This window comes from Papio anubis, chromosome 14 (genome assembly GCF_008728515.1).
Source record: "Papio anubis isolate 15944 chromosome 14, Panubis1.0, whole genome shotgun sequence".
Lineage (NCBI taxonomy): Eukaryota > Metazoa > Chordata > Mammalia > Primates > Cercopithecidae > Papio > Papio anubis.
This window is the reverse complement of record NC_044989.1, coordinates 37,437,391-37,465,054: the sequence shown is the minus strand read 5'-3', so window position 1 is coordinate 37,465,054 and position 27,664 is coordinate 37,437,391. Positions and strand designations below refer to the sequence as shown.

Sequence of the window (27,664 nt, the reverse complement as noted above, 5' to 3'; positions counted from 1 at the left end):
ATGATTCAAGGCTTATAATTTAAAAACTAGATTAAATGTTAACAAGAATATCATAAAACATATACACTGAGGTTTTTCTCCCAAGAAAATATCTCTATCAGATCATTTATAGTTGAGCTTTGCTTAAAACTTGGATATGACCAAAAGGTTCCCTCTTTGAATTTCATCCAATTTCATTATACACCCCAAGGGTGAAATAGGGTAGAGTTTCTTTTATTGTTGTCATCGTTGTTAGCATAGCCAAAACTTAGCTTCCTTTTTTCACAGCTTTGAAACCCTTACAACATTTATGATACATTGATTAATGCTGTCTTATTCATCTTTTATCCTCAGAGATGTCTTACATTTAGTAGACATTTGGTAAAGAACACATACCTGCTCTTCTAAAAACATACTGGAAATACAGTTTTAGTGATGAGATGATTTATAGTTATTAGAGCTGAAAAGAGATAGGAATGAGCAGATAAGCATCAGTATTCTTTCCCATCTTGTTTCATGTATCCAGTGCCTTAGTTGTGCCCAAGCTGATCCCACTAGCGTAGATTGTTAGATAGTTTGTAGAGCTTGTTTTTCCTAGGATTGTGCAAAAGGCCAGGGGTTATTCTAGAATGCTCTGAAATTTTTGAAGTTATTTATTTCCTGAGGACACCAATGAACTTTTTCCTTATTCCACAGAAGAATGTGGATTAGGACTTTGGACTGTTCTACTGGCAAATGTTATAGTCTCAGTATTTGATTTTAATATATAAGATCAAGTTAAATGGTTTTGAACTGACGAGATTTTCACCCCCCCGGGGACATTTGGCAATGTCTGGAGACGTTTTTGGATGTCACAACTGGAGCAGGGGGGCTTCCAGCATCTAGTGGATAGAAGGCAAGGAAGTTGCTATGATGCACATCGAGAGCCCCATACAACAAAGCATTATCTGGCCCCAAATGTTAATAATGCTGAGGTTGAAAACCCCTGAGTTAAACTGATGGAGTAATAGCATTTCTGAAGTTTGGAGAAATCTACAATGTCTCTGTCTTTTAGTACTATTGTAGAGGCTTAGTAAAATAGGGAATATGACTATCTCCTGGATTAAAATCTTACAAATGTGAATTGCAGCTTGAGGTCTTAAACAGGATTTCTAGTTTTGCCTGGGCATTTTTGTTTTTGTTTTTTGAGACACGATCTTGCTCTGTCACCCAGGCTGGGGTGCAATGGCATGATCACGGCTCACTACAGCATTAACCTGGGCTCTATTGATCCTCCCACCTCACCCTCCCTAAGTAGCTGGACCACAGACTCCGGCCACCACAATCGGCTAATTTTTTTTATTTTTTGTAGAGATGGGGTTTCACCATGTTGCCCAGGCTGGTCTCGAACTCTCGACTCAAGCGATCCCTCCACCTTGGCTTCCCAGAGTGCTGGGATTACATGTGTGGGCCACCACACCCAACCCATTTTTGTTTAACAGTGCATAGTTTTTATTGTGAGTATGGATATAGTTAATGTGAATTTTTAACCTATATATATATAAAGTTCCTATATGTTCATATTGTTTTATAAAGCAAAATTAACAACAAACAGGATCTCTGCCTTCTAGAGGTTTATAAGCTTAAGGGAATGTGTTTTTACTGATTAAACCCGAAGAACTAATGGGACTGGGAATCAGGAGAATGCAGAAGGCAGACAAATCTGAGCAGCAGGTAGAACTGGAATTGAGCCAAACAGAAATTTCCTGATCAGATCACAGCTGGGAGGCCACTTACCATGATTACAAGGGAGAAAATTGATACTGAGGGAGTAGGCCAGAAGCCTTGCCCATCTTACAGTGATTGTTCATGCTTGGATTTTCAACTTTGAAATTACATTAACTCTGTTACTGGTGTAATATGTTTAAAAAAAAAAAAAAGAATCCAAGGAAGAGATAACAAGAGTATATTATGCCATAGCAGAGTTTTGGAATCAAGGAGAGGCACCTGGGTTGTAGTTGCTATTCCGCTACTGATGATAGGCCCTTTTCAAGTTACTTCTGACCCTCAGTTTTCTCAGGTGTGAAACTAGTGTCATAAAGTCCACCTCCATAGAAGAAGAATGGTGGTTAAATGTAAAGCCTCAGTAGTGTCTGGCACATACTTAGGGCTCAAAAGTAATTAATACTCATGATTTCAAAATCTGTTTACATATGGAAAAATCACTGGTTTTGTAGTGGTCTTGAAGTCCCAAAGCCTCCCATTAGGTAGCCTGCCAACATGCTTACATTGCTTTGCTCTTGCCTTTTGATTTTAGCATTTAACATATAAAAAAAAAAAAAAAACTATAAAAAATAGAGATAAAGTGTTTATCTCATTAAAGGGCGTGGATTACTTGTTTTAAGAGTTTTGAGGAAATTAAGAGTCTGTAGCAAGTGCTTTGCACAATTTCTGATGCATATTGACTGCACTCAATAGTGCTTCTCCACCTTGCTTTCGTATTGCTAAGAAGCTTGGAAGATACCACTATAACGCTCCTGCTACTGTGTTAATTTGTTGAATGAACATAGTAAATATAATTGGAGTGAGAAAGGAATTGGCAGACAGCAATTCATTTTAAGTTATAATGCTGTTTACAGAAATTGGAATTATTCTTACAAAAGCAAGTTGCCTGCTTTTAGCTGATTTAAAACATTTGGTTTTAGTTTTGACGATTTACGTGACACTAGACCTGAAGGTTGTTTGCTTATGTAGCCTAATTTAGGAGTTATTTTGGTCTGTTCTTTAACTGCATTGCCTCTGTAGATACAGATTGGGTATAATTTTCAGGTTATGCAAAAGTAGACTGAAAACCCCAGCTGTATCTTTTGTTGTCAAAAAAAACCCAGTCGTCATTCTGTGTGTGTGTGTTTTTTTTTTCTATCCATTCTTTCTACTATAGCTGTGTTGCAGCTGTATTCTACCCTTGCTCTTTATTCTACCCGTACTTTTTTTGTCTGGGCAAAATCAATGTCAGGCAGCCATTACTAATCTGAAGGCTCAAACTGGAAGAAGAAAAATTTTTTAAATTCCACTATTCATCATGAGACCTTGGCTAGAATAGAAGGTCCTAGATCTTTAATTCGGAAAGTTTGAATTAAAGATAATCAGAACTAACAACAAAACAAGAAAAAATCAAAATGAAAAAAGATTGCTTTAGTTGGTATCAGAAAGGCAGGTGTTAAATGAAGCAACTCGTCTGGTATTTTTTTTTTCTTTTCTTTTTTTTTTTTTGAGACGGAGTTTTGCTGTTTCACCCAGGCTGGAGTACAGTGGTGCAATTTCGGCTCACTGTAACCTCCACCTCCCAGGTTCAAGTGATTCTCCTGCCCCAACCTCCCAAGTAGCTGGGATTACAGGCACCCGCCACCACACCTAGCTAATTTTTTTGTATCTTTATTAGAGACAGGGTTTCAAAATGTTGGCCAGGCTGGTCTCAAAATCCTGTCCTCAGGTGATCCACCTGCCACAGCCTCCCAAAGTGCTGGGATTACAGGCGTGAGCCACCACGCCTGGCCTCTTATGATATTTCATATCCAAAAAATTCTGGGTTGAGGTTAATGATGAACATTAATAAATTCAAGTCCATGTTGAGTAAGTTTCTGATTGACTCATCTGTAGTCCTTATGTCTGTATTTAGAAACAGAATCATTGAGCTGCTTCTCTCCAATTAAGTATTTTCCTAAAATTGATGTTAATATTAGATTTGTTTCTGTGTAATTTATTAGTGCTAAATTAGTTGCTCAATAGTCAGCGCTTCCCCCCCCCCCCCCCCCCCCCCCCCCGTAAGTACCTGTTAAGTACAAAGTGCTTGGGGATTCAGGAGGAACCTGAAAAGAGAATATCCTTTTCTTCATGGAGCTTATTTACTATGATTGAGTTTATGTTTAAAAAGACTTGTGAAGATTTATTTGGCATCAAGTTGTTTTTTTTTTTTTGTTTTTTTTTTGTTTTTTTTTTTGAGACGGAGTCTCGCTGTGCTCCCAGGCTGGAGTGCAGTGGCGTGATCTTGGCTCACTGCAAGCTCCACCTCCCGGGTTCACGCCATTCTCCCACCTCAGCCTCCCAAGTAGCTGAGACTACAGGCGCCCACCACCACGCCCGGCTAGTTTTTTGTATTTTTAGTAGAGACGGGGTTTCACCATGTTAGCCAGGATAGTCTTGATCTCCTGACCTCGTGATCCACCCACCTCGGCCTCCCAAAGTGCTGGGATTACAGGCTTGAGCCACCGCGCCCGGCCGGCATCAAGTTTTAAAATGACGTTGCTATTCAGTGTCTCAGATGCATTTGAAGAAACTTGTGATGCTGATTTTTAAAATGATGTTGGTATTCAATGTCTTAAATGCATTCGAAGAAACTTGGGATGCTGATAATATTCTATATCTTGACCTGAGTGGTGGTTATGTGGGGTGTGTGTATGCTTATAAAGCTATCAAGCTTCTAAGTAAGATTAGTGCACTTATATATCAAGTACACTTTAAAAGTAAATGTATGTTAAACTTCAATCGTTTCCCATTGCATTTAGAATAAAACCTTCATTCTTCTTTTTAAAAAAGTACATACTGGCTGGGCGCAGCAGCTCAGACCTGTAATCTCAGTGATGTAGGATTTTTCTCGACCTCTTCATCGGACTTGGGACGGGTTGCCCTGTTTACTCAGTCGCCACACTCAACCTCCTTTGGGAGGGAACATGTGAGCAAACGAGTGCAGGATCTGACTAGTCGCCTTGAGCGATGGCAGGAGCAGACTTTGTGCAGGCCCCACAGCGGCACCCAGGTGGGGGTGCCTGCAAACCCCCCAGAGGCCCCAGAAGATATAATAGTCTCTTAGCTCTGCCATCTGTGGACAGCAGTGTGTTACCAGCTCAGTGGGCCCCTTGCCTCATCGTGTGGGGTGGCTGCCCTCCACCAGCAAGGGCCTATATGACAGCCTTTTTTTTTGGGTACCGGCACTTGTTGGGTCTCCAGCGCTTGTCTGGCATCTAAGAACAATGAGGTCCCCCAGACACTTGAAGGATGGTGAAAGCTGTAAGTGATGGGAAATGGCACTCAGCAGAGTAGGACGTGGAAGAGGGGACGGGACAGGCAGGTAATCTTCCCCTGAGGTCCAACTGCTCCTCCCCGTAGTCAGGCCATCTCCCTGAAGTCCAGCTGTCCCACCAATGTCAAGTCACCACTCTCCAGTCAAGCTGCTTCTCTCTCTCTCTACTCACTGAGTCTGGGGTCTTTATAGGCACAGGACGGGGGTTGGGCCGGGGGGCAGGCCGTAGCTAGTTTTGGAAAAGGCAACATTCAGTTGGTAAAAAGACATTCAGAAAGAACCAGTCAGGAGAGAGCAGGCAAACAGAGATAGAAGTTCTCACTTTGGGCCACGGGTTTCAGGCTTTTCATCTTGAAGGTGGGGTTTCATCGGGACCCACCCCTGTCTGCCTAGTATTTCTCTGCCTTCTGTCTCTTATCATCAGCACTTTGGGAGGCTTGAGGCAGAATGATTGCTTGAGTCCAGGAGGAGACCAGCCTGGGCAATATGGTGAGACCGTGTCTCTAAAAAAAAAAAAATTTAAAAGGGCATAGTGATAAATTATTCATTCAGATAGTGTGAAATTCTGAAGCCATTGTTAAAGTGCAAAAATTATGTTTGACCAAGTGAAATAACTTGGAAGCTTCCTACCTTGCCAAAATTTTACTGACAACATTTTAACGACATGAACTTGAAATGGTTCACCTTAAATTACTTTCAAAATAAGTGTTGCTTAAAATAATTTTGTTTGCAACTGTTGGAACCTTTTACTTAAAAATGTTAAGTTAATGCTGTAAAAAGTAACATCTAAAATGGTTACAGAAAGATAAGATTATTTTTTTAAATTATTGAAGTAATCTTTAATGCAAAAGCAAAGAATCTGAAGTGAGCAGAGTGCATGAGGGTGAAAATTTAATAACTGTGATGAAACTCTCTTACATTCCCATATGGGCTGGGAAAATACTTCATTTTGCACAGTCAAGAGGGGTCATTGGCACAGTTTGTAGTAAGCAAATCCAGAAAATCTGGAGGGATGGGGGAGCAGTTGGAAAGAGGCCAAATTCAAGGCCTATTTTGCTTCTACCATGCTGTTTCTTTAGCTGTTTCTTTAATTTCCTCTTTCTTTTAATCAAGGATGAGGTAGGCTAGGTAAGGAATTATGGACTTGTCTAGTTTTCAAAAGGTTGCCAACTACTTCTACATTTCCCAGCCTCTCTATTCTCTTGACTCTTTTATTCCCTAAAACAGGATTTCTCAACTTCAGCACTCTTGACGTTTTGGGTGGGATAATTCTTGTGGAGGCTGCCCTGTGTGTTCTACAGTGCTCTACCCACTGAATGCCAGTAGCTCAAGTTATGAAAACCAAAATTGTCTCAGGACATTGTCATATAGCTTCTGGGCGCAAAATCATCCCAGCTGAGGATCATTGCCCTAGAGGACTAAACTAAATAATAACCAGTGACAATTACTTAAACACGTCATCACCTCTGCTGCTTTTCCAAACTTCTTCCCTCTCAGGAGAATAGAATACACACCATTTTATTGGGCAAGAATTGTATTTTGAAGAATACAGAGACAACATCATTAGTATAGGTTTCTGCCCCCACCCCTTTTGACTCTATTAGTGATATAGCAGAGTCACAAATGTAATTAAGGGCCAGGAAAGGTGACTTATGCCTGTAATCTCAACACTTTGGGAGGCTGAGGCTAAAGGACTGCTTGAGCACACGAGTTTGAGGTTGCAGTGAGCCGTGATCAAGCCACTACATTGTGGGCGACAGAGGGAGACCCCCACTCAAAAAATGTAATCAAGAATTGGTTTTAATTAGTTTGCCAAAATATTTTCTCCTTTTCAAATTATACAACTGAAAGAAAAAAAAATGCTCTTCTCCTTTGTTCTTTGTTCTACTGAAGTCTGATTTAGAACAAGAAGCTATTATCTTAAAAGCTCTCTTAGGTTTCACTGGTGTCAAATCATTTTGAGAAATTCAACGTACATACTTTGGAATATAAAGTATTTTTGTTTATGGTTTTTGAAATGTTGTTCAGGACTTACTAAGGTCTCCACATAATAAAATCATTCTGAGGAATAATTGGATTTAGAGTTTTAAAGATGATCAATCCATTAAAAATAAGCAAAGATATGAATTCCTAATTTACAGAAAAGGAAATACAGATTCACTTAAGCATATGAAAAATGTTCAACTTCTTGTAATAAAAGAAATGCAAATTAAAACTACAAAAATACCATTTTTTCATCTAAAGTCAACAAGTTTGATAATACACTATAAAAACATGGCAAAACAAGTACATACTCAGTATATTACTTGCAGAAGTATACATTGGTTTGACCTCCATAAAGAGCAATTTGTCAGTATCTACAAATTTCAAATATGCACTGTCTTTGAGCCAGCAAATCTCCTAGAAAGTTATCTCATATTCATACTCAAAAAGTGGGAAAAGATATGTACATAGGATTACTCATTGGGTATTGAGCATACTCACAAGAGATTGTAATAACTAAGGTGTATTTAGCTTATCAGGAGTTCTAATCTCTTTTATTTCTGTTTTTCTGGATAAATAATAGTTGTACATATTTATGAGGTACATGTGATATTTTGATACAAGCATACAATGCATAATGATCAAATGAGGGTAATTGGGATATCTATCACCTTAAATATTTATCATTTCTTTGTGTTAGGAACATTCCAGTTCTACTCTTCTAGTTATTTTGAAATATACAATAAATTGTTGTTAACTATAGTCTTCCTATCATGCTACCAAACACTAGATCTTATTTTTTCTATCTAACTGTAGTTTTATAATCATTAACCAACCCCTTTATTCACCCCAGCCACTACCCTTCAGAGCCTCCGGTAGTCTTCATTCTACTCTCTGTCTCCACGAGGTCAAATTTTTTTAAATTTTTCACATACGAGTGAGAACATGCAATACTTGTCTTTCTGTGCCTGGCTTATTTCACCAACTGAAATGTTGTTCCCCACTTCTGTCCATGTTGTTGCAAATTACAGGATTTCATTCTTTTTATTACTGAATAATATTCCACCATGTATGTGTATCACGTTTTCTGTATGCATTTATCCATTGATGGACACTTAGGTTGATTCCCTATTGTGGCTATTGTGAATTTTGCTGCGGTAATCATGGGAGTGCAGGTATCTTTCTGATATTTTTATTTATTTTCTTTTGGGTAGATACCTACCAGCGAGATTGCTGGATCCTATGGTAGTTTTATTTTTAGCAACCTCCATTCTGTTTTTTCATAGTGACTGTACTAATTTACATTCCCACCAATAGTGTATGAGTATTCCCCTTTTTTTGCATCCTCACCAATATCTTTAATTTTTTCTCTTTTTGATAAAAGCTGTTTTGAGATGAGATGATATCTCATTGTGGTTTGGATTTGCATTTCTCTGATGATTAGTGAATGTTGAGTATTTTTTCATGTACCAATTTGGCATTTGTATGTCTTCTTTTGAGAAATATATTATTTAGATCTTTTGCTTTTTTTTAAATTGGATTTTCTTTTTTTGTTGTCGTTGAATCATTTGAGCTCCTTATATATTCTGTTTATTAACCACTTGTCAGTTGAATAGTTTGCAGATACTTTCTCCCATTGTGTAGGTTGTCACTTCACTTGTTAATTATTTCCTTGCAGAAGCGTGTGTGTGTGTGTGTGTTTTAGTAGAGATGGGTTTCACCATGTTGACCAGGCTGGTCTTGAACTCCTGAGCTCGGCCTCCACCGCCTCAGCCTCCCAGAGTGCTGGAATTACCAGTGAGCCACTGTGCCCAACCTTTTAGCTTGATGTGATCACGTTTGTCCATTTTTGTTTTGCCTAGCTGTGCTTTTCAGGTCTTACTCAAGGAATCTTTGCCCAGACTAATGTCCTGGAGTGTTTACCCATTGTTTTCTTCTATAATATAAGGATGGTTCAGCATACACAAATCATCAAACATGATATGTCACATCAACAGAATGAAGACCAAAACCCATATGGTCATCTCAATAGATGCCAAAAAAAAAATTCAGTAAAATTCAACACAATGAAAACTTCATAATAAAAACTGTCAACAAACTGGGTATAGAAGGAACATACCTCAAGACAGTAAGGGCCATATATGACAAACATGCAGCTGGCATACTGAATGCGGAAAAACTGAAGGCCTCTCCTCTAAGATCTGAAACAAGACAAGGATGCCCACTTTCACAACTTTGATTCAACATAATACTGGTATTCTTAACTAGAGCAATTAGACAAGAGAAAGAAATAGACGGTATCCAAATTGGAAAGGAAGACGTCAGATTATCTTTTTTTGCAGACGATATGATCTTATATTTAGAAAAACCTAAAGACTCTGCCAACAAACCATTAGAACTGATAAATGAATTAAGATGTAGGATACAAAATCAACATACAGAAATCAGTAGCATTTCTGTATGCCAACAGTGAACAATCTGAAATAGAAACCACGAAAATTATCCCATTTACAATAGCTATAAATAAAATACCTAGGAATAAGCTTAACCAAAGAAGTGAAAGATCTCTACAATGAAAAGTGTAAAACATTGATGAAAAAAATTGAAAAGGACACTAAGTTCTTTGTGTGTGTGTGTGTATATATATATATATAAACGTATTGTCATGATAATTTTATGAAGTAGTCACTATTTTACAGATGGAAAAACTGAGGTTAAGTAACTTGGTTAAGATTATATAGTGAGATGGATGATTATTTTAACAAAGGCAGTTTGGCATTAGTTTTATTCCTTACCCCATAATCCATTAGTAGGGACTGGTAAAAGAAAACTATACATCTGTTTAAAAAAAAAAAAAAAAGAATAAGAACTTTGTTAATGGAATGATGTCTAAAATATATTGCTAAGTGAAAAAAAAGCAAGCTGCAGAACAGTGTTTATAGCGTGCTGCCATTTGTGTAAAATGAAGGAAAGGTATATTCATGTTTATTTGATATGTAAAGTATTTTCAGAAGGATTCTGAGAAAACTGGCAATACTGCTGACTACGGTACAGTTAATGAGGCAGCTAGGGCGTAGGTGTGCCATCTACTCTTTTTTGCCTTTTGAACTTTGAATAATTGCCTATTCAAAAATAAATAAAATTGTATTTTAAAAGAGTATATATTGTATCTGAAAGTATAAAGTAAATATCCATGAGTCTATATTGATATATATGTAAATGATTGGATGAATAAATAAGTGGGGGAAAATAGATAAATCTCCCATTTAGAAGAATTTCAAATAATTTGTGTAGATACTCCACCTTCAAGGAAAGGAAACAGACAAACCTTTCCACTTCTTAAGTGCTCTGCTCATAGTGACTTACTTCCAAAGAGTATGTATAGAAAAGGTTGGGGGAAAGTAGCTTTGCAGTGGAGAATCCTGACAAACACTGCCTCAACCAACATCAGCGGTGATGTCGTGTTGATAGTAGGTGCCCTTGGCAGAATGTAGTGAGAATGGCACTTTACCTCTGTGGTCTGCCTCCCCAAAACCCATTACCCCAGTAATAATGAGAAGAACATCAGACAAATTCCAGTAGAGAGGCATCCAACAATATACCTGACCAGTACTTCTCAAAACAGCCAAGATTGTCAAAATCCAGCAAAGTCTGAGAAACTAACACAGCCCAAAAGGGGCCTATGGGGACATAACAGTTAAAGGTGATATGGTATGGATGGGATTCTTAAACAGAAAAAGGATATTAGGTAAAAACTAAGGAAATCTGAATAAAGTATGAGCCTTAGTTATTGATAATGTATGGCTATTGGGTTATTAATTATAATAAATATAACATGTAACTAATGTAAAATGTTAATAATAAGGGAAACTGGGTATGGGGTAGTATACAGGAACTCTGTACTATTGTCTACATTTTCTATAAATTTTAAACTGTTTTTAAAAGTAGATTTTTTAAAGAGTATATATAATATATACATTGAATATTTTAAAAGTAAATTTAAAATTCAGGTGTTCACCGCCTATTCTCCAGGAGCTTAACCATAAACCTGAAATGATAGCCTAAGCATCCTTTGTTTTAAGCTCCACAGGTGGTTCTGAGGTGTGGCCAGAAATAAGACATTGTTTAGAGATCCACTCCTGCTTAAAAACCTATTTTCTGAATTTTTCAAAATCAGGAACAGTAAATCCTTGTATATTCAATTCATTAACAGTTTGGTTTTTGTTTGTTCTGTAAAATTCTTCATAATGAATGTGTGCTCATGGTGTATTTCTTTTTAGGTGTATATCTTTAATATACACATGTCTCAAGACTTCTCATGTTTTTATTTCGGACTCTTACATAATTTCTAAATACCCTGCCAAACATACCTATAAATCATAGTCACGAATAGCAGAAATCTTTTTCACAGGCTGGTTATTATAATCTGTCTGTCGTATAGATGAGTATAGTATGAAAACATGTTGAAATGACTTTATTCTTTATCATTACCAACAGCTTTCTAGCCTCTAATATACATGTCTATTTTAAATATTTTGTAATATCTCACTGTAATTTCTTTACATGCTTTTAAGTCTCTTAATACCAACTTCATGTTGATATTATTTTTCATTAGGCCATGTGTTTATTAAGAAGGTTATATTTATTTTTTCCAATCATACATTAATTATTTTAATGTTGTTTTCCTTCTCGGTGTGTTTATTATTTAGGTCTTCAGTTACCGTTATTCAGGACTTCTGGTTTGGTCAAAACAATATTGATGAGCCATATGATTTATCGAAGATAGTTTCTGGAGAGAAATTCCCTTGTCTTTTTCCATTTACTTGCTATAGTTTCTGGAGAGAAATGTCCTGTCTCTTTCCATTTACTTGCTGTATAATTCAGACTGATACTTTTCTGACTGATAGTGTCACCCTTTCTTCAGCATCTTGCTCTCTGGTCTCTTTCTGTTCCTGTTCCTCTACACAATGCTGTCAGCATTATCTTTTTAAAATACAGATTTAATCATGTTCCTGCCTTGCTCTGAAATCCTATGTCTCTTCTCCCTCTTAGGTATTCCTTAGTAATATAAACCACTGGTATTTATGGATCACAGTGCTGAGACTTTTACAGCCATCAAGTAATTTAATTTTGATAAGAACCTTGTAAAGCCAGCCTATAACTCCTATTATCCTCCATTTTATAAACAACTGATTTAGGGAAGTTAAGCAACCTAAGCACCTTAGAAAAGGTGCTATAGGTGCTATAGTTAGTAGGTGACAAAGTTTGAACATAGTAACAGGTTTCTCTGTTAGTGTGGCGCCAGTGGAGTTCCCTGTGCTTTTCTGCCCTCTTTATACCCAACTTTCTCCCATCTCATTCTTTAGTCTCAAGGCTTCACTTACCTTCTTCCATTTACCTTGTAACTTCTCATTGATGACACTTACACTTTCAACCTGTGGAAACTCTGCTTCTCTTTTTTTGTTCTGCTCAAATAGCATACTGAATCCCTCTACTTCACCTTCCCAGTTAATGTTTTTTATTCCTCCTCCTTCTATAATTTTTTTATTTTAATTTTGTTATTTGCCTTATACTATATATATTTGTGTTTGTTTCTGTCTTCCTACTAGATTGTAAGTTCCTGGAAGATAAGGACTGTTCTGTCTTTACAAATCGTGGGGCCAGTATCTTGCACTTACCAGACATGCAATAAGTCTGCCTTTTTGAAATCAGTATTATTTATACAAATAGTAGAGTGAGTGAGTTTGTTTGTGACGGAGTCTCATTCTGTCACCCAGGCTGGAGTGCAGTTGTGCAATCTTGGCTCACAGCAACCTCCCATCTCCCAGATTCAAGTGATTCTCTTGCCTCAGCCTCCCAAGTAGCTGGGACTACAGACATGCACCACCACACCTGGCTAATTTTTGTATTTTTATTAGAGACAGGGTTTCACCATGTTGTCCAGGCTGGTCTCGAACTCCTGACCTCAGATGATCTGCCTGCCTTGGCCTCCTAAAGTGCCGGGATTACAGGCGTGAGCCACCACATCTGGCCTTAGAGTTTTAATGAGGATGGAATGTGGAGTCCTTTGTCCTTACAAATTGTTGTAACTAAGTTATGAAGATATTTTATTCTCCAAGTTAATAATTTGATAAAATTTAGTAAAATTTTAATTTTAAAATTAAAATGAAAATTTATTTTTTTGGTTTTGTATTTTCACTTGTATCTTTTTAATTGAGAATTCTTACACTGTTAGATACATGTTAAAGCATACTATGAGGTTTTACAAATACTGTTGGTGACTCAAAAGGAGAATTAGTATTACAAAAATTCTAAATATTTCTGTACTTTTCCATTATTTACCCTGGTTAAAAAAACTATAAACTTGTAACTTTCTAATTAATCATTGTTTTTAATTTTTTTTTAAATTTAACTTTAAAAAATAGATTTGAGAGGCCAGTTGTGGTGGCTCATGCCTCTAATCCCAGCACTTTGGGAGGCTGAGGTGGGGGAATCAAACTTGAGTCTAGAAGTTCAACACCAGCCTGGGCAACACAGGGAGACCCCTGTCTCTACAAAACATAAAAAATTAGCTGGCAGTGGTGGCATGCATCTGTGGTCCCAGCTACTTGGGAGGCTGAGGTGGGAGGATCACTTGAGCCTCGGAGTTTGAGGCTGCAGTGATGAACTGTGATCACATCACTGTACTCATCCTGAGCAACAGAACAAGACCCTGTCTCAAAAAAAAGTTTTGAGAACTCTTCAGAAGTATATACAGGAGTTTTCTAATGAGAAAATTAAGGCCAGAAAATGAGATGAAGCTAGGTTAGTGTTTGCACCTAAAACACATTCCGTAAGATCCAAGACCGATGGTAAAATTGGGCTACAAATTTGATTGTGCTTTTTCCGTTGGGCAAAGTAAACAGGAAAACATGTTAACTTACATGAGCAAATTGTTCATGTTATAAAATCAACCAGATTAAGTTATTTTATGGGTGGGTCTTCACAGAGAAGGGCTACAATATGAAATAGGTAAATGATATCTTCAGCAACATCTCTGTGACAAATGCATTTAGTTTAGTGAGACTGATTCATATCAGACCATTTGATGCAGGCAGATGACATGGTGTCATTTATTAAAGGATATTTTATGAGGAACCCAGATAAGTCAGTGAGCATTTATAATTCTGAGATCTACTGAAGAATTTTGAAATATCGAGAGCAGCATGTCTCAAGGCGCTGGAAAGACTGCTTATCTTTCAGGCTAAGAATACAGTAGCAATAGGTTTAAGATTATATTCTCCATCACTAACCGAATATAGAAATCCTGTATTTGTAAGAGACAAGTATTTTAAAATCATCAATGATTATTTATTTGTAAATTTACTTTTCTATTTTTCTTGAACTTTAAAATTAACCAGGATGCTTGAGTATGTGGATCACCATTTAGGTATCAATAGAGTGGTTAGCAAATAGTGTTAGGTTAAAACACTATGTTTTAAATTATTTGATAAAATTGAAATATTTACTTATAAAAATAGAAAGCTGTGGTTATACTGATATAGGACTATTATCCCTCAGTTTCCAGAGTGTGGATTCTTTGGCATGTATGACAAAATTCTTCTCTTTCGCCATGACATGAACTCAGAAAATATTTTGCAGCTGATTACCTCAGCAGATGAAATACGTGAAGGAGACCTAGTAGAAGTGGTTCTTTCAGGTAAGTAAGTGGCTTTTTAAATGTTACTGCCTTTTTCCCCCCAAAGAGCCTAATTTTCTCTACTAAATGCTGCAATTCAATTATATTTGGTCTTTGTACTATTGTTACTTAATTTCTTTCATCTCTAATAATGGTCACCATATGATTTTTCCTTTCAGGAATGTTATATCACCATTAAGAAAGAAAAATAGGCCGGGCACGGTGGCTCACGCCTGTAATCCCAGCACTTTGGGAGGCCGAGGCGGGCAGATCACGAGGTCAGGAGATCGAGACCATCCTGGCTAACACTGTGAAACCCCGTCTCTACTAAAAAATGCAAAAAATTAGCCAGTCGTGGTGACAGGCGCCTGTAGTCCCAGCTGCTCGGGAGACTGAGGCAGGAGAATGGCGTGAACCCGGGAGGCGGAGCTTGCAGTGAGCTGAGATGGCGCCACTGCACTCTAGCCTGGGGACAGAGCGAGACTCAAAAAAAAAAGAAAGAAAAAAAAAGAAAAATAGCTGGCAACCGTGGCTCACACCTGTAAGCCCAGCACTTTGGGAGGCTGAGGCAGGAGGATTGCTTATCTCAGGAGTTTGAGACCAGCCTGAGCAGCATACCTCATCTCTACTAAAAATTAAAAAAAAAAAAAAAAAAAAGCCAGGCATGGTCACATGCAACTGTAGTCTTAGCTACTTGGGAGGATAAGGTGGGAGGATTGTCTGATCCTGGGTGATTGAGGCTACAGTGGGCCATGGTCACACCACTGCACTTCCTCCTGGACAACAGAGGAAGACTTGTCTCTTTAAAAAAAAAAAAAGGAAAGGCCAGGCGCGGTGGCTCACGCCTGTAATCCCAGCACTTTCGGAGGCGAGGCAGGCGGATCACGAAGTCAGGAGATCGAGACCATCCTGGCTAACACGGTGAAACCCCCTCTCTACTAAAAATACAAAAAAAAAAAATTGGCCAGGCGTGGTGGTGGGCGCCTAGTCCCAGCTACTTGGGAGGCTGAGGCAGGAGAATGGTGTGAACCTGGGAGGCGTAGCTTGCAGCGAGCTGAGATCGCGCCACTGCACTCCAGCCTGGGCAACAGAGCAAGATTCTGTCTCAAAAAAAAAAAAGGAAAAAATCAGGATAGGAAGATAAACTGAATTACTGGAACGTTACTAAGCTAAGGAAATTATTTGGTCTGAAAGAAATACACTCTTCTCTGAGTCAAATAAATAAAACAGTTACACTGAAATTGTTTTTTCCCTTCCCCCACCCTCATTTCTGTAAAGAGCATAAAAGAAGAAAATTGGGGTTTAGAAAAGAGAATCAGGAAAAAAGTAATGAAGATATGGAAGAGGAAATTACAATGCTGGTTATTTCTGTGGCTTTAAAATAAAAAATGCTCTTTCCCTTTTTGTCCCACTGGGCTTTTTTCCACCTTTCTCTTTTTCTACCTCACCCATTCTTGCCATACATTGTTTTTTAATTCCCACTGTTTGCCATCTCATCCAGCAGCAATGTGGGCAAGATAATAAGGAGTGAAAAGGAAGAAAGAATGCCATAATAATACACATAGTAGGTCTGCAGTACTTTTTGTTTGGCAAGGAGGAGAACTGATGGAAGAAAGGAAGCAAGCTGGCCAGCTATGTGTCAGAACCCTGCTACCAAGTTCCCTTTTCTCAAATTCACCTTTGAGCCTTTTCTTGAGGTCCTCTCTCTCCTTATTAGTCCCCACTCCTCTCATCTTATGTTTCTGATTCTGTCATTCATCTCACTCCCTGCTACACTGACCATTCATCTTCTATACAGCAACCCCAAACCATCTCTGTATTTCCCAATCCTTGCCTTCCTCTTCACTCCTGACGAGTTTCGCTCCCTGTCTCACCTGGAAGTCCTGCTCACATCTCTTCCTTCTCTACTCTGGACCCCATCAGACTACAGTGTATCCACTAATGACTTGCAGGTTGAGGTGAGAGGAAGTTCCTTGGGTCTACTGTCCAGTGTTCACTAAGGGGAAGGGAGTTTCTTTCTCTTACCCACTAGGACTGTGGAGAACAGACCAACAAGTATATCCTGGGATCCTAAGTTAGGATTCAGTATCTTTTTCCACAGAAACATTTCTGTAAATAGAAGTTAAGTTCCATACTACTTTTTACTTTAGTGTTCTATATCCCACTGTGTAAGTTAAGCAGTTTTTAATTGGCTAAAGTAGACCTAACATCTATTTGTAATCTTGTCATTATGAGAAAATGCTGTTGGAGTTCCAAATAACTAACCTACTACCTGCTTCTGGAGCTCAAATGATTAGCAGCAAATGGACTTCCTAGAGTTTGAAATCAAAATATTAAATGCTGAAAATAATTTACTTTTATGGTCCAGTGAAACTTTCAGAGAAAAAATGATTCTGTGTACTTTGACATAAATGAATATGTGAGCATTCTTAATCTCATCGTAGTTACAAATATAAGGTGTATTTTAATGCTTTTCTTTTTTAAAGCTTTAGCCACAGTAGAAGATTTCCAGATTCGTCCACATACTCTCTATGTACATTCTTACAAAGCTCCTACTTTCTGTGATTACTGTGGTGAGATGCTCTGGGGATTGGTACGTCAGGGACTGAAATGTGAAGGTATGTGTTCTAAAATTTTTGTGGTCATTTGAAATAAGATTCCACATTTGCATTTTTTATTAGTGAAAAGATGATGAGCTGTTGACTAGGGTGGTAACAAGGATTTAGATTGGAGAGATCAGGACTCATTCTGTCTCTGCCACCTACTCCTTCATATTATTGGGCAAATTACTAAACCTCTTAAGATTAATTTCTCTGTAAAATACATTCTGCCCTACTGGTTTTGTAAAGAGTAAATGGTTAAATCGGGTAATAGGATTAAATATTTAGTACAGTGTAATGGCTCCATAAATATTCATGTTGTTTTTTGTTTTAAAACAGTTTTCTTGGCCAGGCACGGTGGCTCACGCCTGTAATCCTAGCACTTTGGGATGCCAAGGCGGGTGGATCACTTGAAGTCAGAAGTTTAAGACCAGCCTGGCCAACATGGCAAAACCCTGTCTTTACTAAAAATACAAAAAATTAGCCGGGCGTGGTGGCCTACGTCTGTAATCCCAGCTACTCGGGAGGCTGGGGCAGGAGAATCGCTTGACCCTGGGAGGCGGAGGTTGCAGTGAGCCGAGATTGCACCATTGCACTCCAGCCTGGGTGAAAGAAAAAAAAAAGTTGTCTCCTACATTCAGCTAAATTGTCAAATTTGTTCTGAATTAGAATTGCTAGGAGTAGGACACAGGTGCACATTTCTGATGAAGAAACAGTCTTCTAAGGTGGAGGGTCAATAAACTTTTTCTGTAGAGGGACAGGGAGTAAATGTTTTAGACTTTGTTGGCCATATGGTCTCTGTCATGATTTAACTTTGCTATTACATTGTGAAACCAGTCATAGACGATATGTAAACAAATAGATATGGCTGTGTTCCAATAAAACTTTATTTAGGAACATCAAAATTTGAGTTTCATAAAATTTTCATGTCACAGGAGGAATTTGGTACAGAGGCCATAGTTTGCTAACCAGTGCTTTAAGCCAGTGGTTCTCAAACCGTATTGTGCATCCTAAAACACACTTTGCTGGGTCTCATCCCCGTAGTTTCTAACTCAGTAGATCTGGGGTGGAGCCTTGTAATTTACATTTCTAACAAATTTCCAGGTGGTCGCCTTAGGGACCACACTTCAAGAATCACTGCTGTAGCTGACTTATCCTTTTTACACATTTCCTTTTCTTCTTGAATTCATTAGCTTCCACTTAGCCTGCCATCAGGGTTCTTAATTAGGGTAGGTATGGCTAACAGAAAATATGTTAAATAAAAGAAGCAGTGGTTTTTATGTATCACACTTAAATAGTAAAGTTTTTTTTTTAATCTTATATTTTACCTTGTAAAATATGTTTAGGCTGTGGATTAAATTACCATAAACGATGTGCCTTCAAGATTCCAAATAACTGTAGTGGAGTAAGAAAGAGACGTCTGTCAAATGTATCTTTACCGGGACCCGGCCTCTCAGTTCCAAGACCCCTACAGCCTGAATATGTAGCCCTTCCCAGTGAAGAGGTACGTATTCTAAGGTAATAGACGTTTTACTAGTTATTCTCTATGTTTCTACAGGGTGTATGACATCATTCTGGAACATAATTTGTACGCTAAAGAATGGTAATATTGCTGCACTTAAGAAACATAAAATGTAGTAATGGAGATAGGACTTACAAGTAGTAATGAATTCCTTTTTGTACACTTTGGGATGTTATTATGACTTGTACCACTGCTTTAACCTTCCAGCCAGTATCCTGGCTCCTGGTCTCCATACTTCATCTTTTTTTTTTTTTTTAATTTTTTTTAATTTTTTTGTTTTTTTGAGATGGAGTCTTGCTCTATTGCCCAGGCTGGAGTGCAGTGGCACGGTCTCTGCTCACTGCAACCTCCACCTCATGGGTTCAAGCGATTCTTCTACCTCAGCCTCCCGAGTAGCTGGGATTACAGATGCGTGCCACCACACCCAGCTAATTTTTTATTTTTAGTAGAGACAGGGTTTCACCGTGTTGGCCAGGCTGGTCTTGAGCTCCTGACCTTGTGATCGGCCCGCCTCAGCCTCCCAAAGTTCTGGGATTACAGGCATGAGCCACTACTATCTGCAGATCTGTATACAGATGAGACAGTTGAGACAGACCAGTTAAGTGACTTGTGTGAAGTCAGAGAGCAAATTAGTAAGACAGTGGAATTAAACCCAGATCTCATTATTAATAAGTCAGTGATTTTTTTCCTAATACAGTGTACCTCTCAAGGGCAAAGGCAGTAGATCCAGGAAAAAAGAAATAACTCCCTTGTACATTTGATAGTATTTGAAATGACTTCTATCCATAGGTTGTAATCTTATTATTTAGTTGTTTCTGTAACTTCTCTGATCTTCTGTAAATTAATGGCAAAATCAAGGCCTTGTCTTGGTACTATGGTCATTATATTTTGCTAAGTTGAGACACCAGAGTAAAAGCTTTTGAAATCCTTTCACAAAAATTCCATCTTCTCCTATTATTTACCCCTAGTGTGAGATTTTTAAAGGATAAAAAGAGTGCTGTGGCACAACGGACTGAAAATGAGGGGTTGGTATAAACCTACAGAAGAGCCTGAAAAAGATTAGTAGGAAAAAGTTAGTGCATCTTATACACTGAACTGCACAGAGGACTTACCTAGGAATGAGGACAGTAGAATAGAGGTATGTTAAGAGCCCCACAAATGATGCTGGTATGCCACCTATGCCCCGTTGAGTATTACTAGATTAGGAAATAGCAGAAGGACAGAGCAAGTGGATAAGGTATTACATTTTTCATTAGTTTATATTTTATCTTGAACATGAAAACTCCTTAGGGAAGTATAAGAAGTGCAGTTACATGTCTGAATTGGTTAGATTGTTCAGAGTATTTTTAAACAAATAGAACTTATAGCATGGAAGGGCTTTCAAGGTTTACTTTAGTCAGTTCAAGCATAGTCTCAAAAAAAAGAAGGCAGAGTAAGAGAAGAGTCTGTGGGGGGAAATTAGAAGAAAGGATGAGTGGAGTGGGAAGGAATGGAGGAGATACCAATTAGGAAGAAAGAACCCCTGAAGCTCAACCAAGGTTAGAGAAGAACTAACTCAGAGTGGCTGCCCATTAAGAGCCTCATAAGGTATCATGTGCCAGGCTTTATGCTAGGTACTTTCCTTTTGTCATATAACCCTCATCACAGTCCTAAGAGGTATAGGGGCTATCCTGATTTTATAGTTAGGAGAAATGGGTAAGAAATGGGTTTCTAAGGAGTCAAGATATTAAACTTCACTAAATAGTAAGATAAGCTTGAAAATGGGCAAGTTAGGAGTAGAAACTTTTTATCTTTTTATTTATTTATTTATTTATTTTTGAGGTGGAAAAAGAAATGTGCTAAAGGAAATACTTGTCTGTTTCACTCTGTCACCCAGGCTGTAGTGCAGTGGTGTCATCTCGGCTCACTGCAGCCTCCAACTCCCAGGTTCAAGCGATTCTCCTGCCTCAGCCTCTTGAATTCCTGGGATTCCAGGCGCCTGCCACCATGCCTGATTAATTTTCGTATTGTTAGTAGAGAGGGGATTTCACCATGTTGGACCAGGCTAGCCTCGAACTCCTCAGGTGTTCTGCCTGCCATGGCCTCCCAAAGTGCTAGGATTACAGGCATGAGCCACTGCGCCTGGCCAGGAGTAGAAACTTTTGAATCTGACTCTAAGGTTGTTTTTGTTTATGTGTAAGAAGTCAGTTTCTGTTATGTCTGTTATAATGTCGGTCTAAAGCAGAGGTGTCCAGTCTTTTGGCTTACCTGGGCTACACTGGAAGAAGAATTGTCTTGGGCCACACATATACTAACACTAATGATAGCTGATGCACTAAAATTAAAAAAAAAAAAAAAAAATCTCATAACGTTTTAAGAAAGTTTACAAATTTGTCTTGGGCTTCGTTCAGAGCTGTCTTGGGCTGCCTGTGGCTGCAGGTTGAACAGGTTTAGTCTAAAGGGAATCCAGTAAAAAGATGGAAGAATAGAAGAAGATTGTTCATTGAATTTGGTTAAAATGGGACCACTGAGATTCAAGAAACCAGAATTGAATGCTGCCTGTTTGAAGGTAAAACAGACAGTATTCCCTGGAGCACATTTGGGAGAATTCCTTAGGGGTTAGGGAGGCTAGAATCAATCTAGAAAGAAAATGTTGAATCTGAGTGTGTGTAAAACTGGAGAATTGCCGGGCGCAGTGGCACGCGCCTGTAATCCCAGCACTTTTGGGGGCGGGAGGATCACCCGAAGTCGGGAGTTCAAGACCAGCCTGGCCAACATGGTGAAACCCCATCTCTACTAAAAATACAAACTTAGCTGGGCGTGGTGGCATGCTCCTGTAATCCCAGCTACTTGGGAGGCTGAGGCAGGAGAATCGCTTGAACCCAGGAGGCAGAGGTTGCAGTGAGCCGAGATTGTGCCATTGCACTCCAGCCTGGGCAAAAATAGTGAAAATCCATCTCAAAAAAAAAAAAAAGATAAAAATGGAGAATTTCACTAATACACCAAAGCTGATTAAATATACATAATTGAGGAATTACCCATTTTAAAAATGTGTTTTTATTCCTTTTATTTTATATATAATTGAGAGTTGACCATATTGTTACAACGTTTTTGTGAGCAATTACTTTGGCAAATGTTAACTTAAGCTGTGGAAATAATCAGATTACTTTTAGAAAATTACTGGTTGTACATTAATAAGAAATAATAGTTGAAGCTAAGCACTAATTTGTATATAGGGGACATTAAAACAAGAAAGAACTTCCACTCAGTTCTAGTTACTGATTTCAGTAGTCTCATTTTAACCAAATTTTCTACGTAACTATACCAACATCCTCCTCCATCCAAATTCTAATTAAGTCTGCCATACCTTTCTTGCCATCCTCACCCAATAGTGTGGCAATCCACTGTTACTGATGGGATTGCATTATGCAGAGATAAATTAAAATGGGAAAAAGGGGCCGGGTGCAGTGGCTCATCCCTGTAATCCCAGCACTTTGGGAGGCCGAGGCGAACGCATCACCTGAGGTCAGGAGTTCGAGACCAGCCTGGCCAACATGGTGAAACCCGTCTCTACTAAAAATACAGAATTAGCCAGGTGTGGTGGCACATGCCTGTAATCCCAGCTACTTGGGAGGCTGAGACAGGAGAATCGCTTGAACCCAAGAGGTGGAGGTTGCAGTAAGCCGAGATCATGCCATTGCACTCCAGCCTGGGCATCAAGAGCGAAACTCCGTCTCAAAAAGAAAAACAAAATAGTTCCTATACTATCAGTCTGAGGCATTTTATAGTGCTCTTCTCCAACCAGTTGTTTTGTCCTTTTCCTTTTCGTCCCCCCTTTTTTTTTATTTTTTCTCCTCTCCTTACTTCTCCCTTGCACTTCCCTGTCTCTTGGTTTTTTCTGACTTCTTTTCCTTCCCTTGGTTGAACATGTTAATGTAGAATTGCCCAACTTCTCTGACTTACAAACATTACCAGTTATAGAAGGCATCTGAAAGATCTCAGGACCTCAGTTCTGGCAGTGAGGATGCAAGCAGGTACAGCAAAATCTGTTAATATAGCTAGATGGTAGTTGAGTATTAGGATTTTGTGCTTGTGAATTTGGATTATGTTTTATTCAATTTTGTGTCCCTAGTATATAATAGGGCCTGGCATATAATAATCAGTGAATGTGTGTTGAATGAATGGAATGAGCCACATTGAACTGGGTGATGTATAATTTAGTTTGATTATTCCCTTCATATAGAAAGGGTCATAGTTACCAAAATCTACTTACCCCTCAGGTTACAAAAATTTTTAATTCATGCCTTCTTTAATTTTGCTTTTCGTTCATCTGGTAGAAAAACCCAAACAATTGGAAAATAAAGGAACTTCTTAAAGCTGAGTTACTGAAACTATTGTTTTAATTAGTTTTGTATCTGCCATTGTTTATCATTATTAATTAAACTTAAAATGTATGCACATATTTTAGTATTAAGATAAATTTGAAAATCTAAAATGTGTTTCAAAATATATTCAGATGTCATTCAGTAATGCAAAATGAGCAACAATAATACTTTCTGAATTTATTTGTTTTAAAGTTTGTGGATTTTATTGTAAAGTGCTGAAATGTGCCTGGCAAATAATAATCAGCGAATATGTACCTGAGAATTAACGTATCTTAGATTTTTTTTAAGCATAAATATTAGCAAAAAGAATCTGCGTTTTTCTCATTCAAAGATTGGTAAATTAAACATTGCAAAGGAAACTGCTGAGAACAACATTTTTAGAGTTTTTTGGCTTTAGTGTTTGAAATAAATGATTCTTGTGGTTAAGCTCTGCTCCCACTACTTTGTTTTTAATACTGACTTACACTTATGAAAATTACTTATGTTATAGTCACATGTCCACCAGGAACCAAGTAAGAGAATTCCTTCTTGGAGTGGTCGCCCAATCTGGATGGAAAAGATGGTAATGTGCAGAGTGAAAGTTCCACACACATTTGCTGTTCACTCTTATACCCGTCCCACGATATGTCAGTACTGCAAGCGGTTATTGAAAGGCCTGTTTCGCCAAGGAATGCAGTGTAAAGGTAGGATTCGGTGTTTTCCCTAAGTAAAATTTATGTCTGTTTTTGTTATTAAATATGGGTTTAAAATATTTATATTTCAGAAGCATTAGCCAAAGAAATTATTGTCATAATTGTTAACTTATATAAAGGAAAGAGAAATGTGAACAAAATAGAAATGTGTGTGTAAACTACTACTACTACTATCTGCAGTGTGTATTATTATGTGCCAGGCACTATAGTAAAACAGTAAACAAAACTTTACATACTCAGTCTTCAAAGCAATTATATGTGAATTATGCTTTTGTTAGTATTCCAGTAGTAATAGATGTTACTAATAGGAGTTACTATTACTATTAACTATTAATAGTAATAGGAGTAGTAGTAATAGGAGTTAGTAAAAATAGGAGTCATTTTTCATTTTATTGACATAGATTAGGTAACTTGCTTAAGATCATGTAGCTAGTAAACAGAAAAACTACAATGTGGACCTCTGAGAATGGCTTCTTCACCTGTATGCTTATCACTTGCCAATATAGAATAGCTAGTAGGCAGCAAAGCTGATCCTTGAGGTTTTATGTCTTTTTGATTCCAGAGCCAGACAATAAACAAAATAAAAATAACGCTTTCCTCTTTTCATTAAATATTTATTATACACACACAAGCATACTGCAAGAGTTTTGTGGTTTTTTGTTTTTAAGTATGTAGTTAGGAGAATTGTACAAAAACTGTCATTCCCGAGAATAATCACACTGAAATAGGTAGGACGTAATAGAAGCTACTGAAATTATGATAGGGACCACCCTTATTTGGATACTAACCCAGCACACTATTATAGTATTCTCGAAACATCTCTTAATGAAACAGGTTTTTAATAGCATACTGGAATAATTATTTGCTTATAATTATATAATGCTTTTATGCTTTTTAAAGATGATTTTATCTTTTTATCTCATATCTTCCCAGCAATGCTGTACAGTAGAAACTATGTTTTCACAGTAGAGTGAAAACTAAAATAGAATGTAAATGTCTTAGATTATTAGACTGAGCCAGGATAGGATGTAAGTAGTCTAAGTATAATCTTGTATACTTTTTTAATGTAATTAGCAGTTCTTGGTATTGTACTTTTTATATAGTAGAAGTATTTGTGGAATTGAATTATCAAGTGATCTAAATAAAACATTAGGGTTGAGGGTTTTGTAACAAGAAATTCTTGCTTACAAGACAGAGTAAGATAATTGTATATAAGCTTAAGCATATAAGAAAATAAAGCTTTCCTTGACAGTGTATGACAGCACACGAGAACATCAAATGGGGAATAGGTTATACATTTGTTGTCAGGTATTTTATAACTATTAGGCATTATAACATGATGAAATTTTATTTCAACGACTTGCTTTGACTATGAGTTACTACATAAATTAATACTTTAAAATATCAACATAAAAATGTATTGGCAAGCAGCCACTGAAAAATGTTTTGGGAAAGAACATTAGTAACAGATGTACAAATTCTAGCCAACAAATAATCTTAATGAAGGTAGTTAATATTGCTGTTCTGCTTAGCAGAACAGAAACATTCTTAAACCATATGCAGAAAAGTACAGTATTTTGTAGTGCAACTAAAATAAATATGAATGAATTTTTACATAAACCCGTTAATTCTGCTACTGGGTTATTCAACGTTTTAGGGTTCTAGACGAAGAATCTTCTATGCTTATATTGGTTCAGAAAATGGTAGGTTTTATTTCAGTATAGTTAAGCTACTTCATTTATTAATAAAATAATTATAATTCAGTGATTTCCCTATTTTAATAGTATGAATTAAGATACTTAAAACATAAAAGTATTTTCATTTGTCAGTCTACGAAAGAAAAATGATTTCATTAAGATAAAACCATTATACTGGATCATTTGAGAAAATGCACAATTCCAAGAATTCATTCATCTATTTGTCTTTATTTTCTACTTTGATGTATAAAAACTTCAAGGTAGCTTAAAGGCATATGTAAAATATGAAAGAGCATAAGCAAATTAATAAAAACATGGGTAAGGACATAGAACTAAAACTGCCTTCCTGTCATTCAAACCTACGTACTTGCTGCAGGTAGCCCACAAATTCGGCTCTGAATTTTTTTTTTTTTTTTTTTTTTTTGAGATGGAGTCTTGCTCTGTCGCCCAGGCTGGAGTGCAGTGGTGCAGCCACACCCAGCTTATTTTTGTATTTTTTTGTAGACACAGAGTTTTGATATGTTGATCAGGCTGGTGTCAAACTCCTGGCTTCAAGTGATCCACCTGCCTCGGCCTCCCAAAGTGCTGGAATTACAGGTGTAAGCCATTGCGCCCGGCCTGAGTTTTCAGAGGGAAAATGGAAACCTTGTTGTTTTCACAATTTGCAAAGTTCATGAGATAAAACACAAATCTGTTGTTTGAGATAGTGTAAGGTAATATCACATGAATTTTCCCGAGGGCCTGTCTTAACAAGGATAGTGTTTTAAATAATGTAAATGTTGTTATCTAACAAATTATACATTTCATGGGGTTTATGTCATATAATGATCTTTAGCCTGTGCTGTTGGCATGATACCCAGGATTTTCTTGACTCCCAAGGGTTACAAAAACATTCTAAGTCAGATATTAAAGTTATTTTCACCCAGTTATTACTCATAGATGCATTTCAAAGGTGGTATTAGACATAGACCAGTGGGTCTCAACTTTAGTATAACTTACAGAGCTCAGCCCTACCCTCCCACCCCGTAAGAGTTGCTGATGTAGTAGGTCTGGGGTAGGGTGCAAGAATTTGCATTTCTAACAAGTTTCCTAATGAAGCTGATCTGGGACCACAGTTTGAAAACAACTGTGTTATACAGTAATTTTGGACAGATTGTACCTAACACTGATCTGCAGTGCTGTCAACTCTGAGGTTTGTTTTAGGCTGAAGAGAATCATTATGTACAAGTGGGAGGCCTTGTGCTGGAGAAACTCAGTCCTTCCTCACAGGGTTGTATGTGAAAGTCCTTATTGGTTCCTCATAAATGTTTGTTGGATCTCAGTCTCTTTCCTGCATATACATTAGGCCCTGATACTTAGGAATTGAAAGTATGTATCTGACATAAGTTGGATGGGAATTTAGTCAGCTTTAGAAACTCTCATGGGAGGTGTGGAAAGATGAATATGAGATAAGAGAAGGAAATATGGAGCTGCCAATACATTTCAGCAGTGTTGTACACATGGTATTAGCCTTATTATACAAATGAAGAAAATGATGGGGGGTTGCAGAGGGTGCTAAAGTGACTTGTAGGTGGTTATTATTTTAATATCATCATTACTAATAATATTCTGTTCATGAGTGATTTAAAGAAAGTCTAACCATATCTGATACTGCTTGACTTTTACATAAATTAATACGCTGAATATTTTCATTTTAGATTGCAAATTCAACTGCCATAAACGCTGTGCATCAAAAGTACCAAGAGACTGCCTTGGAGAGGTTACTTTCAATGGAGGTAAAATTCTTTTTCTTAATTTCTGTGAAAGATCAGAAAAGGCCATGATTCTTTGGTGTATTATCTTTGGATAAGGTTCTGTTTTCCTAATTTGTTTCTTAAAGATTTTCTTCTGATTGAATAATCAAGCAAAATACAGAGACCACTGACAGTATACATTTGTTAGTAATCATGCCTTCCCGTCTTTCCTCTGGCCACCTGTTACTTTGTAGTCTAATATAGCCAGTGGTACTGCATATCGTCTTTCATTTTTAGACATAAAAGAACTTGTTTTAAAACCCTGTTCTTGTCTCTATTCTTTCATAGTTCTAATAT

At 37.6% G+C, this 27,664-nt stretch overlaps 1 protein-coding gene across 4 annotated transcripts in view; it reads left to right on the top strand.

The window, feature by feature from the left end:
- The window catches only part of PRKD3 (protein kinase D3), a 76,701-nt gene that overhangs the window by 16,867 nt on the left and 32,170 nt on the right, over nt 1-27,664 (top strand). For all 4 annotated transcript variants that reach the window (XM_009184003.4, XM_031655081.1, XM_031655082.1 and 1 more), the window contains 5 exons: nt 14,582-14,720; nt 17,186-17,317; nt 18,646-18,803; nt 23,676-23,868; nt 27,272-27,349. In XM_009184003.4, the coding sequence (XP_009182267.1) occupies nt 14,606-14,720; nt 17,186-17,317; nt 18,646-18,803; nt 23,676-23,868; nt 27,272-27,349 (676 nt within the window). In that variant the 5' untranslated portion in view covers nt 14,582-14,605. The remainder of the gene's footprint in view (nt 1-14,581; nt 14,721-17,185; nt 17,318-18,645; nt 18,804-23,675; nt 23,869-27,271; nt 27,350-27,664) is intronic.